General features: G+C 56.0%; 1 protein-coding gene across 3 annotated transcripts in view; it reads right to left on the bottom strand.

Annotated features, from left to right (window-relative positions):
* Nucleotides 1–16,025, bottom strand: part of LRRC4B (leucine rich repeat containing 4B) — a 37,765-nt gene that overhangs the window by 6,261 nt on the left and 15,479 nt on the right. For all 3 annotated transcript variants that reach the window (XM_073225838.1, XM_017661570.3, XM_037025725.2), the window contains one exon: nt 14,624–14,955. In XM_073225838.1, coding sequence (XP_073081939.1) covers nt 14,624–14,920 — 297 coding nt within the window. In that variant the 5' untranslated portion in view covers nt 14,921–14,955. The remainder of the gene's footprint in view (nt 1–14,623; nt 14,956–16,025) is intronic.

The raw sequence follows: 16,025 nt of genomic DNA, 5'->3' as shown, positions 1-16,025 counted from the left end.
AGCATGTTCTCATATCATGAAATACGCTTCAACAACAATTTTCATGGCTATCCAGAAATATGGTCATGCCTCCCTTGGACACCGAGATGGAACTGACAGGACCGGTCTTTCATCTCCTTGAGATGCTCCTGCCCTCTCTGATTTCCTGCAGTGAACAGTGCTGACTTTTAGAACCGGAGGAAACCCCAGTAAACGCTCTTTTACACAAAGGAGAGGATGAGTGGCGTGTAAAGCTGATGGTGGGCGACTGGCCGGAGGGAAGCTCCAGTCAGCGGGCAGTGGCACAGCAGGACCTGACAAGGGGCGGCCAGGCAGGCGTGGGGCGCCTGCAGCGGGCGGCCATGCGGCCGGGCAGGGGACCTGAGTGCTCCTGGGCTGGCTGGACGCGAGCGCTGGAAGCCTGTTTCCTCCAGGGCCACATCGGCCCACTCGCCTCCCATGCGTTCTCCCGCGGCCTCATCCCCTGAGGTGCTAAGAAAGTCGCTCCTGATCAGGCAGGTCTGGGGCCTGTGGGTCCCTCCCGGAGGTTCCAGCAAGTCCTGCGGGAAACGAGGGTTCCACTTTCCTCCGCTCCCCGTTTCCCAAACATAACCACCAGAGAACCCTTCTCACAGGACGGGCGTGGCATCACCCCGGGAGACGCTGGAGGAGCACGAAGCGGGCACTCCCTTGCTGTTTCTACTACTACTACTACTAATAACAACAAGAGCAGCAGCAGGAAGACGACTCACCACCAACCATCGGGCAGAGGATGAGGCGGGCTTCCCAAAGGCTAGACTGGTGAGCTTGGCCTGAGAAACGGAGAGCAAAGGGATTTCTGGCCCAGGGGCCAGTGAGGAGTCCCTGGGAACCACCCCTCACCTGTCTTAGTCACACGCAGCCCCGGGCGCCTCCCCAGCTCCCTGCCAACCCATCTGCAGGCTGAGCAGGACTGCAGCTCCTGTTCTCAGCTCACCCTTGCAGTCCATCTGCCCAGTCAAAAGTGGGCCTGCAACTTGAACCCCACACCGCCCACGGCCTCACCTGCGGGGCCAGCCAGCCTGATGGCCCCATCCCTTTTGAATGGCTCACAGCCATCTTCTCTCTGTCCTTACCGCCCAGCTGGGACCTCCAATCTCTCCCCTCCAGGGAATTGCCAGGGTCTTGCTGCACGAAGAGCTGACTCCTCCCTCCCTCTGGAGCCCTCCATGGCTCCCCAGTGCCCTCAGGGGAAATCCAGCCCTGCGTAGCCTGGTGTCTGCCTCCCTCTGCCCCTCACTTGCAGCCCTTGCTTCTGCTACATTTCAGCCAGTGTCAACTCCTGGAACTGTCTCAGCTCCTCTACCTTTGCATATGCTGTTCCCTGTGCTTGGGGTGCCCTTCCCTTTTCATCCACTTGGAAAGCCCCTGTTCACCCTCTCGGACCCAGTCCAAATGTCCTTATTCATTCCTCTGTTGTTTATTGAATGGAGACAAGCAGTTCTGAAGGAGCGAATGGGGAAGGGGCTGTTCTCTGGGAAAGGTCAGCCTCACAGAGATGTTCTGAAGACCGGAGGTGATGGGTGACTCACTGGATCCAGGTACCAAATGCCAGGCTCTGGGCTGGTCGTCCTCCATTCAGTCTCCCTGCCAGCCCTGCAGGGGCTTACTTTTCAGAGGAGGAACCGGCTCAGCAAGGTCCTGGGATGAGGAAACGGCAGAGCCAGGTTTGAACCTGGGCAGTGCACCCCTCCACCCTCCACAGCAAGGTGGGCGCTTCAGAGACCAGGAGGCCGAAGTTCGGTGAGGCCAAGTGACTCCACCGTGCTCGCCCGGGAAGGTGAGATTGGAGCCTAGAGGCTGCAGCTTCCACTTCCCTGGTCCTCAGCACATCTGTAAGGTCTAGGCAGAGCCTGAGGCTCCTGCTCTGCGTCCCAGCCATGACAGGAAGGGGGCCTGTGCAGGGAGATGAAGGGGCACTCGCAAACTGGGAAGGGTCCCCACAAGTCACTCTAATAATGCTTGTGCTAAGCAGGATGGGGGTGTTGTTGCACAGGGAAGCCTGGTTTTATTGAGGATGTGCCGTGGGGTTGCTTCAAATAGTGACTCCCTTTATTTTTACCAGGACTATATGTCAAGCATTGTGCTGGGGTCTGGAGTTCCGGTTGTGGACAAAACAGACCCAGCCGTGACTCTGCAGAGCCTGACCCGGAGCAGGGAAGAGACACTAAACATAGTGGAGGGTGGAGGTGTGCACTGCCCAGGTTCAAACCTCACTCTGCAGGATGACTGGGAGCAGCTCAGGGGGGACTTCCCCGGCTGCCCCCACGTGGCCGGGGCCTGGCAGGCTTGGGGACCATGCAGGACCCACTCGTTCTCAGATCCAGAACTGGGTCTGAGTTCTGGCTTTGCCTCAGACCAGCTGTGTGACCTTAGGTGAGTGCCCCAATATCTCTGGGCGTACTTTCCTCACAGGTACTTGCACAAGACAGTGAGTGCTTAGAACACAGCAAGCATGCAGTAATACAGATTTGTTAACTGTTAATTCAGCTGATAATGGTCATTAACATTTGTCTTCTCCAGGCTTCCAGTTTCTTCCCCAGCAACTTTCCTCTATATTGTCTGTCAGAATTGTCTAATATGCAGTTCAGCTCCTGTCACACCCCTGCTCATAGCCCTCCCATAGCTCCCTATCACCCTCAAACTGGTGTCAGAGGCCCTACAGGACTGCCTGTTGGCTCTGCTCCGTGCCAGCCATAGGGAGATGTGTGGGTTTCACATGCTCGCCATGTTCTGCTCAGCCTCTCTGTCTGGACACAGGCTGTGCCCTATGCCTGCAATGGTGTTTTCCTCCTTGTTTCCTGGAAAATTCCAGCTACCTGCCCCCAGAGGCCCTCTTTGGTTCCCTGCTCACTAGCTTGTCACACATTTCTTATCAAACCCTTACCATGCTGGTTTAATACATCTATCTCCTTGGCTAGGCTACTGAGTAGAGACTCCATCAGAATGATTTCTGCACTCCCTGTGCCCAGTTCAAGGCCTAATTCATGGTGGCCTTGAGCCAGAGTTGAATGAATGGACCAGAATGGACAGGACTCTTGTTTGGAGAGCACCCCCGTGTGTCAGCTGATGTCACACCTTTTGACCTGGGTGACAATGGCAACATATCGAAGCCCTCAGTGACATAACCCAGGAGCCGAAGAGCGCCCGTGTTCTGGTTTTGGTCCCAAATGACTCTCTTTTTTCCCTCACAGTTCATGTGTCTGACTTATTAAATCTACCCCAGCTTTCTTTTGGTCAGTGTTTGCCATCATTTTTGCTTTCATCCTTTCTGTCCTTATGTTTTAGGTGTGTCTTTTGGATTTTGTTTTTAATGCAGTCAGAAAATCTCTGTCTTTTGACTGGAAGTTTAGTCCATTTACATTTATTGTGATCATTGTAAGTGATACATTTGGAATTATCTTACTATGTTATTTTGTGCTATTTGTCCTTATTTTTTTGCAGCCTGTTCTTTCCCTTTTTCTGTCATCTTTGGGATTGATTTTCTTCTTATTCCATTTTCTTCCCCATCTATTATTTTTAGATTCATGCATTCTCTCTTCTTTCAGTGGCTACTTTTAAAATTTAACTTGCATACTTAAAAGACCAGAGTCAGCCAGTTCCTCTCCTGTCCTCGCAAACAATACAAAGCAGACCCTGTGTCTACTCAATACAAACTGCCATCTTGGGCAGGCAAGGGCGGACCATTATTTGTTAAGTGTCTATAATGTGCCAGACCCTATTCTCAGTGCTCTGAGGTTGGGATCTCATTGGGTCCTTGTGGAAAAGCCTCTCACAAAGGGGGTGTCAACTGCATGTCCCTGCCTCCCTTCACAGTGGATGGTTTACTGCTGGAGGAAATGGGGGTTCAGAGAGGTATCTAGTCTCACATTCTCAGAGTCTACTTGCCCTGCATCTAAATGTGAGGTCTCCACCGCGCCTGCCCACCCCGATCCAAGATGATGGGCAGACTATGGGTTTCAATGTGTCTTTTGAGCTGCAGAGCCCATTCATTATTCAAACACTACCCATGTGTTGGTTTGCTCATTTGACATACATTCTTTGAGCACCTGCTATATGTCAAGCATTGTGCTGGGCTCTGGGGTTCTGGTGGTGGACAAAACAGACGCAGCCCTGACTCCGAGCAGAGGAGAGACACTAAACATAATAATTATGCAAATGATCACTTAAGTGGCAATGGTATAAACAGGGCGCTGTTTTGGTTGCAGGGAGAGAGGCGGACCTGCAGACCCTCCACAGCATAGTTTGAGATTATCTCACATCAGCTCTGATGCCACGGTCCAGGTCACAGAGTAGGATGGTCGGTGGGGAGACTAGCTCTTGGGGTGGGCAAATCCCCCGGCCCTCTTGGCATGACATCTTTGGCCTAATGGGACCCTGACATGCTGCCCTGTGGCAGGCAGGCTGGGCCTAGTCCTATCTCTGACAGCCACCCCCCAGCCCAGACCCCACATGTCCCATCAGTCCTCCAGCCCACATTTGCTGAGCCCTCCCCACCCGCACCCGGCTCTGTGCCGACTGTCAAGGACAGATATCAGTCAGGCAAGGGAAGGTGGCCCCACCAATGAGCGCCTCCCAACCCTGTACGGGGGCCTGTCCCCCTCCTTTCATCCTGAACTTGGCCTATTATTTAGGGGACTTTCCACTTCAGTTGTGATAAGTAAACATTACAAACACTAAAAAAAAAACCCACTCTGTTCTGTTGGGGTTTTAAAGAAAATAAACTGTCAAGGAATCCTTTATTAAAAATTTAACTGTGGTAGGAAAATGATTAAGTGAATTATTCATCTTAACACTATTAAGATTAATTGTTTTTATACGTTTTGCATGTAACGAACGGATAACCAAGTCTAGTAAGCTTACTATGGTGGTCATTGGTTTTGTGTTAACTTTTTTACACTCACGATTTTATAAACATTGTTATTTTTCTATGCCAAAAGCTTTTATGATGACTTGTCATATTTCCTCCTTCCCTGAGATGTGAGACCTGTGCCTCTTTGCAGGGGGGACTTCCCAGCTGCCCCCTCAGGGGCCTGGCAGGCTTGGGGACCATGCAGGACCCACTTGCTCACTGAGCCGCTCCTGTGTGAGCCTGGGGGGGCCTCTGTCTCCTCCTCTGCAGCGTGGGTGCTCAGCGGCCTGAACAAGCCTGCACTGAGGCCACGCAGCACAGGCAGGTGCAGAGTGGCCTCCCGAGCACAGCCACCCTCCAGGGCAGCCTGCGGCAGCCGTTTCAATCAGTACCATCACTCACCCCCTCACTGCCCAACAGCAGGTCCTACACTTGTGCCCACTAGGAGGTGCCAGGCCCCGCTTCCTGGAGTCCGCCTCTCAGCCTTCTCCCGCCCCCGCTGCACAGGCGGGCCTCCACCCCTACACAGGGTGGGCTCTGGCCACAGCCCAGTGGCCCCTGCTGTTTACCAGAGAGGACAGAGTTCAAACTCCGCTGGGCCTCAGCACCCCAAATGGCCACTGTGCCCAGGCAGACCTGTCCTGTCCCTGTGTCCCAGCCCCGCCGAGCTGTCTTTGCATGCTGAGCCCTGCACCCTAGAGGTGAAGCCACTTGTGTAACTTGGGTGGGTTTTGGACCTCGGGGTGTGCATCCCCGTCCATGCAGTGGGGATGGTAAGATCTACCTCCGAGGACTGGTGAGAGGATTGCATGCCCTCTTACACATCAGGGCCTAGCGCAGCACCTGGCACCTGGTAAGTGCTCCCCCGACACCTGAGCACATGCTGTCTCCCCCAGAGCACCATCCTGTCTACACCGGTCAGGGCCTCATCACTCGGCCTGTCTCGGCCTCCTGGCCACTCCTGCCCAGCTCACTCATTGTGGGACTGTCCATCCACGCACCCGTCTGTCCATGCCCCCCACCATGTCCTTCCATCTGTCCACCTGGGACTGGCCTTCTGAGGCCTGATGGACCCCCAGCCGCAGGTGCCCAGACAGGCCTCTGAACCTGGGTGCCGACAATGTGGGACAAGATCTCTATCAGGCGGACATGCAGTGGCTAAGTGCACCCCAACTTTGCCTAAGGCCTGGTAGGTGGGTGGGGTGGGGCATGGGTAGGGGTGAAGCAGGGTGATTAGTGGCGGGGAAGACATGCGTCTCCCGTCTGTCAGGGCCTCCGTCTGCTAACTGAACAGGGACAAGCCCCACTCACCCCTTTCCTGGGGCCGTCATGAGGTTCAGAGGCCACATGGCTCTGCAAGACGCACGTGGATCTCATTAACTGTTCATTAACCCAACAGTTGACAGTGCTGGGACCTACAGTGCATCAGTGCTGGGGCCAGGGGAGACCGAGACTGACGTGCACAGGTGTGATCAATGTCTGGGGTGCCCGGGGGTCTGGGGGATCAGAAGAGGCACCCGAGGTTGAAACGTTCCCGACTGAAGACGTCGGAGGCGTGGGAACAGGCTCACTGTCCGCCTCGCCAAGTCACCACCCACATGCTGCCGCCTCCTGACCTGCTAACGACTGCTGCGTTCGCAGGGCCTGGGGGAGCGCCTAGCACATGGTGGCGCTCAGGACAGTACACGCTTTTCCAAAGGACGAGGGGTTCAGATTCCTCAGCAGCTCTATGACTGAATGACTGTTATTGTCCTCACTTGACTGATGACAACAGTGAGTGCAGGTTTGCTCACGTGCCTGGGGAAGAGCTGTGAGTCAGCCTCGACTGTCCCCCACAGTCATAAGTGCTGACACTAGCTAGGTAACGGGAGAGCAGAAGAGCGGAGGCCCAGGGGGGCCGGAGGGCCGGGGGCCTCATCCTCAGAGCCCTGTCTCAGCAAGGCGGGCAGACAGGCAGAGCCCGGGGGACTGACGCCAGAGGAAGTGGGTGAGCTCAGTGGTACTGGACTCAACCTGCGTGCGGTGTCCTTCCCTGAGCTGATCCCAGACGGTCCCAGGGGTGTGCGCTCGGGCCCGTCTGGGCACCCTCGGCGTGGCCTCTGCTCCAGCCCACGGCCTGCAGGCCCTTCTCCATGGGGTAGACAGGGTGGAGTTCCACCCACACCTCCTCCAGCCAACGAGATTCTAACCCTAAGACCAGGCAGACCGCGCACCCCAAACTGGAGGCAATCCAAAGGCCATCATGGGCTTGTCATCAGGTAGAATATTATGCAACAAGACAAAGGGAAAGCAAATAAGCCACGGCCACAGGAAACAAGAGCGCGTCTCAGCAGCAGTGGGCAGCAGAAAGGAGCCGGACGTGCAGGAGTGTAGATGCATGATTTCCATCCACAGGCGGCTCAAAACAGCCCTTGGAGTCGGAAGGCAGAGGATGGCTGTCCCTCGGGACCAGGGAAGGAACCTGGAGGCTGGGGCTCTGCACTGCCTGGGAGGCATTTATGAGGCTGTTTCTTCCTGACCTCTTGAGCTGGACGTTTGCTCTGTTCTTCTGTGTGTCACACATCGTGATACCGAACCAACAAAGCACCAGGAGCCCCACTGAGAGCTGTGGAAGCCAAGGTTCATCAGGGTTAGGGGACCCCCTCTGTGATGGTTCCCCAGGGGGAATGAAGGAGAAACCGGAGTCGGGACGGAGGCCGGGGCTCACTTAGACATGACGGGGGCGGCCTGGGTGCGGGCAGTGGAGGGGGGCTGTGCCCGTTCCAGCCCAGATGACCTCACAAGGGCCCTTCCAGGTCCGTCAGCCCGCCGGGTCCTTCCTCTGAGGGCTCCGGCTGGGAAGAGTCAAAACCTCCCTGTATTTCCGGATGCAGGAGAGATCAACCACCCAGAAAATCTCAAACTAGTGGGTAATTGAAAAGGCATTTCTGGTGTTCGCCTTGGTAATGCACCAGGTGAGTTTGTCTTCACAACGATCTACCTCCCTGAAGCTGCTTCCTGCGTCTGGCTGGGCCCTGCTTCTCTAGCAGGCTCCCCGGCCAAGGGCATCGCCACGGGGCGACCTCACACTGCGCCTCAGTATCCACATCCGTAAGATGGGAGAAGCCGTCTTGCCCTCGAGGTACTAAACGAGCGGGAAGGGCGCTGCCAGCCCCCGGGCTCGGCGTGAATGGCCCACAAATGTCAGCGGCCCTTCCCTCATCTGGGGGAATGTGAGCCAATCCCAGGACAGACTATTTTCTTCAGCATGTAGGACATTTGTACTCCACCCTCAGAACAGGTGCTTTCTGGTTCACCTTTTCCTGATAATAGAAGGTATTTTAAATGCCTCCCTGAAGAAAATTTGGAGAATAAAGAAAAACATAAAGAAAAAATTCATTACCTTCCACAAAGCCAGGGCAAGGAGAAAGGTGCTGTTAACATTTCTGGGTCTCTGTTTTGTTTTGTTTTGTTTTAAATTGTTTTAAAAGCAAGCTGGACATTCTGCTTGCATCCTTGGAAAGCTCAGCATTCTGTGTTAACATTTCCTGGTGTCAGTGTTCTTTGAAACTCCACATCAAACGGCTGCAGAACGTTCCCAGGCAGGGTGCGCTGAGGACCTGCCTCCCCAGGGCCCGGGGCAGCAGGACCGGAGGCTCTGCTTTGGTGGCCGGGCCATCCAGGGCACCTCTGAGTAGCTCCTCAGGATGGGCTGATTGGTTTCTTAGGGAAGAATCCTAGTTCCTGGTCAAGTGCCTTCATGACTTCATGGCTGACCCCTGAGGACCCCCGGGCAGCCCCCTGGAGGCCTCGGTGAATTGGTGGGCTTTGTGAGGTTAAGTACAGGTGTGTCCTCTGACCCAGGGATTCCCCCTGGTGTACATTCCAAGGGTATTATCCTGCAGCTCCCAAAGGGGTCCTCAGGGAGGACTTGCTGTGGGGCAGGTGGAGGGCGCCCAGCAAGGGGAATTCTGCAGCAGTTCAAAGGCGGAATAGACACGCGCACGCAGCAGTGTTGACGGCTCGTATAAACCCAGGCCGAGAGAAAACAGGAAGACAAAGAAAGCCATCTATAACGCAGCTTCATTTACGTAAATTAAAAACACATGCGCACAAAGCAACAATAAGCATTTTGCAAGAACACACACAAGCAGAAGATCCACAGTAAACATGTAGGACGGCTGGCTCTGGGAGGAGGGGAGCAGAGTGAGGCCAGGGTACCAGGCAGCGAGGGAGGAGGAGACAGGGGTGAGGCCTCCTGAGGCCTCACTGAGGAGCAGTGGAGGCTGGCCAGGGCCGCCTCTACCCAGACCCACAGGGACACAGAGGAGCGGTGGCGGCACCGGGCCTGCCTGAGCGGGTAGCTCACGGACGGTGGCCTGGGGCTCAGCCTGAGTGGCACTGGGCTTCGAGGCCGAAGGAAGGCACGTCTCCAGGCCTCCACCTCAGAAGGTAACTCCACAGTCCTGGGACTTGCATGCCCATCCGATCCCCCAAACAATTAGAGGCTTGTGGAAGACTGCTGATTTTTAAAACAATTATTTTGCCTGCGAACAGTATTAAAACAACCACCGCCACCACTTGCTATCTTCATCGGTTGCAGAAGCACATATTTGCACCACCCCCAAAGGTGGGCCCCATAGTCCCAGCAAGAGGCCAGCGTGCCGCTTCGTGCCCTTGGCGTCCCCTGCACTCGCTGCGTGTTCCTCAGCCCTCTCCTCCTTACAGTGGTGAGGCACAGGTGGAGGGTGCCTCGGGGCTGCCCCGTTCTCCCACCCTGCAGGCACGCGGACAGATGCTCCTCCCGCCTTGCCAAGTTCCCTGGGGCAGAGCTCCTGAGCTGGCCTCCCATTCACCAACACGTATCTGTGGAGGACCTCCTGGGTCCTGGGAACATAGCAGGGGGTGGGGTGAATTCTCTGCGCTCTTGGAGGTGGCTATGTGGGGGTCAGATGATAAACAAGCAACCATGGACAGAGAAGGCTCTCAAAACTAGGCCACCTCTAACGAGTTTTGGTGCAGGCCTCGTGTGCATGAGCATGTGCGCGCGTGTGTGTGGAGGTCACAGCCACTGTGAGGGGTGACGGCACTCAAAGTGAGCAGGCCCCCCGGGGCTCACCGGGCAGGGTTGCTCTCATCTTCCCTTTGGCCCTGCAATTGCACTTCTAGGAATTTACCCCAAGGCCAGAATCTAGGGTCCAAGGATGTTCACTGCAGTGTTGTTTATACATCAGTTAAGGGATTGGAAATAAGAAGGGGGCAGTCAGATAGCAGGATGTCCACACACCAGAATCCTATGCAGTCACTAAAATTGCTATTTTGAATGAGTCTGAGTGTCAGGGAGAAAGATGCTTGTGGCTAAGCTCCTAGGTGCCAAAGGCCAGTTGCAAACCTGGGGGAAATGGTGTGATTTCTGCTTATACCCATGCCTACTGTGCACACACTGGGGGTATCTGAAGGCCAAGACACCGAATGTTGATGGGAGTTTCCTGCGGTTATCAGATTACATTCGGCTTTTGTCCCTGTGGTTTTACTTCAGGTATATTCTTTAGTTTTTCTAAATGAATTTGTATTCATTCCATTATAATTTAAAACTACATTTACCTAGGCATAGAAAAGACCCAGGGAGGCTTTAAAACAAAATGTAAATAGGTATTTACATCTAGGTGGTGGGACTAGGGGTGATTTTTCTTTCCTTTTTTAATTTGGATAATCAAAAAGTTACTCTTTTAGAAGTAAAAAGCTAACCTTTTCAAACAATATGGCTTCTCTCTCACTTACCAACTTTACATTTCCCTGTATGGCCCCAGAAGATGACTGGTTAGCCAGAGACGGGTAAGATTCCTCGAGGGAGGAACAACCTAAGACAGGCACAGTCGCAGGGGGGCCATCAGGTGAGAATTTGGGGATCAACAGAGGTGAGGCTCAGAACCTCACTCCCCCTGCTTTGAGAGAAATCTTCTGCATCCGTGGATGTCTTGCTGCCCTTGTCTAGCCTGGATTAATACTTAGTCCATAGGCACACACCTGATCATCTGATCATCTACATTTGCCCTCTTACAGCACTAAACCATGTTTTCTACCTTTATCTTGCATCTACCTACCACTTCAGCATTTTATTAAAAATAAAAATAATAATAATAATAAAGGGAGAAATGTGGGATCAACATATAAATCAAGTACAAAAATCAAACGAATATTCATATTTGACCTGATTGTTATAGGTCATAATGCGTGATCAAAACCAAAAGTTTCTGTGATGACTGCCCTTGTACTGTTCACCATGTAAGAATTTAGTCACTATGTAAGAATTCGTTCACCATGTAAGAACTTGTTCGTTATGCTTCAGAAGATTGGAGACTGACGAGAATTAGACTTGAGATGGATTAATGAGTGTACATTGAGCATTGACCCCCCTATACTGAATTTTATTGTTGTTAACAACCATTTGATCAATAAATATGAGAGATGCCCTCTCAAAAAAAAAAAAAGTTACTCTTTTAGACAAATAGTGATTCTACAACATCTTACTATGCTGATGGACAGTGACTGTAATGGGGTTTGTGGGGGGGAGTTGGGGTAGGGGAGAGCCTAGTAAACATAATGTTCTTCATGTAATTGTAGATTAATGATAACAAAAAAAAAAGTTACTCTTTTATAAAGCACCTCTGATTGCTCCTGAGATGGCCCCACCGCGCAAGGTGTCCGCCAAGGGAGGCCAATTCAACTGAACCCTCACAAGCGACCAGTGACACTCTCCACCCTTGGGGAACATACAGCTTGCAGGGGTCGGTGGCCTCGAGAGGGGGGTGCAGGAACCCCCAGGGGTGACAAGTGAAAGGCTTAGGATTTCCAGTCACACTTTCCATCCTGTGCCATGCCCATTCTTGTGTATGCCTCATCGTGTATACAGTGCCCAGATGCAGTAGACCTGTATGTGACTTACAAATAATTCACCTGTGTCCCTGGGGCTGACGTGTAATTCTGAGAGGAGGACGTGGATCAAAAAGGTCTGGAGGCCGGTGGCCTGGGAGATGGGGCGACAGATGCGCAAGCAAACGGGCCACTTCAGACCTAAATCCTTGGGGTCACCCTTCCCCTCTTTCCCACGCCCACTCTGCTTGGAAAATCCTGTTGTCTCCACCCTCAGAACAGATTGAGGACCTGCCTACTTCTCACCACTCCTGCCGCAACCAGCCCGGTCCCAGCCGAGCCGCCAGCCTCGAAGCAGCCCTCTGCGTCCAGTAGTCAGAGCCGCCTGCCCTCTGCTGGGAGCCTCCTCTCCGCCAAAGAGCCCCAGTCCTTGAGGGACGAGGCCTTGCAGGATCCGCCCCTGCATCTACTCTCCGCCCTCACCTCCACCCAGCCCCAGCCTCAGCCAGCCAGCCAACTTCCTTTGTTCCTCCCTCAAAGGCCTCAGGGCCTTTGCATCGATAGCTCTCTCCCACATACCCTTCCACCGCTCCACCTTCACCTCCTCCAAACGGTTTGCTCAGATGTCACCTTCTCCATGATACCACCCTGACTGTGTCTGTAACGCTGCAGCCAGCAACCCCTCCTGCCCCTGCTGCCCCTACTATACTCCCAGTTTCCCCAGGCCTTAGCAACTTTCCCTCTAGAACCCAGGCTCAGTGAGGGCAGGGCTGGCCGTCGGCTTTGTGCACTGGTGTGCTGCCCGTGTCTAGACTACTGTCTCCACACAGAAGCCAACCAACAGATAGTTAACAAACAGGAGCCTTAGGACCAGGGCAGGGGCGTTGAGAGGGCTGCGGGCTGGGGAGGAGGGCAGTGAGGAGAGGCTCACCTGGGGGGCCCCAGGGCCAAAGAGAGCCGTGCTCAGGGGAGGGCTGGTGGAGCCCTGGCGCCAGCTGGGGAAGGTGACAGGCCACGCCCAGCCACCCTGGACTCAGTTACCACGACAAAGAGCCTGCCGGCATTCCAGAGTCCAGAGCCTCCAGAGGGTTTTAGGCAGAGGAGAGCACCCGGCGGTGCCAGCTGCCCCCAGTGGCCATGGGCTGGGGATGGCGTGTCGCCCTCTGCAGGTGTGCGGCAGTGCCTAGTGCAGGGCAGGTGCTCAGCAAATGTCTGGGGGACTGAGGTGTTCCCTGGGCTCCCCACAGAGAATGGAGTTGGGTTCTGTGAAAGGGCCTCTGCAGAGGCCTCGGGCTGCTGGTAGAGGGCTCGGCAGCTCCCACCACAGATGCACTCCAAGGCCCCAAGGCTGCACTTCGGCCTCCGTTTCTCAGCCTATTTACTGCCTCTTCCCTCCTGGAATGTGAGCCGCCCCGGGCAGCAGGGGGCTCTGTGGGTCTTGGCCATCACCTATAATGGGCCTCGGCTTACAGATGGTGCGGCAGCATGAATAAATGAAGGATGGACGGAGCACAGGGTAAAGGCGGGTGTTTGCTGAGAATGAACTGAGGGGCCAGCCCCCTTACCAGATGCAGGGACATCAGCTGAGGTGCAGCCTGAGGGATGTGAGGTTGACCCCAAGCACACTGGAGGGCAAGGTGCCCCGTAGGAGGCGGCACAGGAGGGGCGGCCTAGAGGCGGCGGACACAGTCCTGCAGGGGCAGGGCAGGGTCATGTGACACGACCCCTCACATCTCTGGCTTCACTGATCCTTGCGCTCATGGCCACCCAGGAAGGGACAGCCTTCCTGCCTCTGGCAGTCCCCTGGTGCTACACCCCTAAAAGGTCCCCTCTCTCACCCTCAGAGGGGAGGCTTGGTCCTCAGTGTCTCTAGGACAGTCAGACGGCAGCCGCTGCCCCCACTAGACAGGCCAGGAAGTGCCCCGGATGAGGGAGGTGAGCCGGGGGGGGGGCCTGGCCATCGCACAGGGGCCTCTCTCCTCCTGGCCTTCTGGGCTGGCGTGGAGGTCTGCACAGGGGCGGGGGTTGACCGCATGCCTTTAAAACAGTGGTTCTCGACCAGGGGCGATTCCGCAACCAGGAAACAGCTGTGACATCTAGGGATACTGGAACCTGGCTGGGGCAGCGTGCTGCTGTCATCTAGTGGCTAACGGTGCTGCACCGCACCCTACAGTGCCCAAGTGGGCCCCGCGACAACGATGACCCGGCCCCACTGTCAGTGGAGCAGAGGTGGGGAGATCCTGCTTTAAAAAAGCACAGCTCTGCCCCCAAAGTGTCACTTACGTCTCAATCACAATCCTGATTCATCAGATGGCAACTGCTCTATCCGAGTGCCAACCACATGCCAACATGGCACCAGGCACGCGAGAGCTCCCAGCTCTCCAGCCATGCCGCCACCTGGGCCAAGGGGGCGTGCGAGCCCCATACTGCACAGCAAATGAGTGCTCCCCAGGTTCTAAGTCCATGACAAGTATGAAACCCGTCGGCCCTTACACCGAGTCCTGGGCCCAGGCTCTTATCACCCCTATTTTTCAGAGGAAGAACTGAGGCCCAGAGTCACCCCATCATGTGTCCAAGTCCACCCAGTGGGCGCGGCGGCCCACACGGCACGGGGGCCTCACGGAAGGGTTGCTCTCAGCACGACCTGACTCCAGCCTTGGGAGGCCGGCAGGTGGGCCCCCCAAACACCGGCACAGAGGCACGGAGCCTTGTGCCCCAGAGAACACAGGAGCCCAGGCTCCAGTTGCTGGGTGCAAACCCTGTCTCCTGAGTGCCCAGGGGAAGGGCGTGGAGCTGTCGGGAAGCCCAGAGGCCCTCTCCAGCGCAGGGAGGAGGGTGGCACTGCCTGTGTGCATCCCCGGTGCCGCCCAGGCCCCACTGCAGGCTGCTGGCCCCACTCACCTGGATGCCGTTCTCCTGCAGGTTCAGGTACCGCGTGTTGACAGGGATGCTGGCTGGGACCTCGGCCAGCTCTCTCCGCGTGCAGATCACCCGGCTGGCCTGGTTGCTGCAGGAGCAGGCCGCGGGGCAGGAGGTGGCTGGCGGGGAGCCCCCTCCGGCAGCAGACGTCAAGGCCACGCCGCCCCCGCCGGCCCCCAGGGGTGGGGAGAAGAGCCAGAGGAAGAGCAGGGCCCCGTGGGGCCAGGACATCCTACCGGGCAGCGGTGGGGGGCACGGGGAGCCGTGGGCGCACGCCATCCTCAACGTTCATGCTCCACGCGGGCGCCGGGGGGCTGTTGGGAGAGAGACAGGGAGAGGCTCAATGAGGGACAGGGACCCTGTGTGGCCCATCTGCTCCCCAGCTGACCAGGCCGCTCTCGGCCCTGTGCTCAGACATCATGCCCATTTCATGGAACCGACAGCGGAGGCCGGGGGGACAGGAGAGGAGGTGTACCGTGGGTTGCCTGGCCAGCACCAGAGACGTTCAATAGATTCAAAACTTAGTTCTTTGCATGCTTTCCAAAAAGTAGACAAATAGGTAGAGATGGAGGGAGAGACAGACAGACAGACACACACACACACACACACAAAAGTGACAGAGGGGGGCAAGAGTCAAGCCAGGAAAGTCTGGGCAAGGGTCTGGCTCCCACCACAGCACCCACCAAAGTCCCCAGCGCCTGCACACACCTCTAGGAGGGGTCCACTCCTGCCTGCTCACCCCGCTGCTCCCTCCCAGGAGAGTTCATAAGAGGCCAAGTTTTGCCGCACTTGACATCCTCCACCGGCTGCCCCTCACCTGCTGCGGGCCTCACAGCGGCTGGATGGGTTTGAGTCAGACTCGAAGGGGGAGACTGGCAAAGGTGAGGTACCAGACGACACAGCTCTTGGGGTGATGGGTGTGGGCAGGTAGGGGAGGGAGAAGGCTGCATGTGGTAATGGGGTGGCAGTGGCTGAGGGTGGCCGGGGGGCTGCCAGCAGCCCACCTGTTTGCCCTGGGATTGTGGATGCTCAAGGCAGAGTCTCTGGTGGGCCTGTGCCAGCAGCTGCCACAGGACCCTGCTGGGGCAGCTGATGGGGGGCCTGGTGGGGGGCGGGCCCCTGTGCCTGAGCTCTGGGAGGGGAGTGGGCCATGCTGGGGTTAGAGCCTCCCACCCCACTTCCAACAGACCAGAGATGGCGCATCACAGCAAGAGCAACGCCAGCAGCGGTGGTAACAGCCCCGGCGTGCTCATCAGCCCTTTGCACACGCTGGGCTCTGCACACACGGCCCACGGAGGCTCACCCTGGCGCAGCAGGAAGCTGTTAGGACGCCCCATGTACAGATGAGGACCCTGAGGCACCAGGCAGGCAGAGGGCCTCCTAG

Source organism: Manis javanica, chromosome 17 (genome assembly GCF_040802235.1).
Source record: "Manis javanica isolate MJ-LG chromosome 17, MJ_LKY, whole genome shotgun sequence".
NCBI lineage: Eukaryota > Metazoa > Chordata > Mammalia > Pholidota > Manidae > Manis > Manis javanica.
The sequence above is the reverse complement of the archived record's forward strand: the minus strand, read 5'-3'. Positions and strand labels throughout refer to the sequence as shown.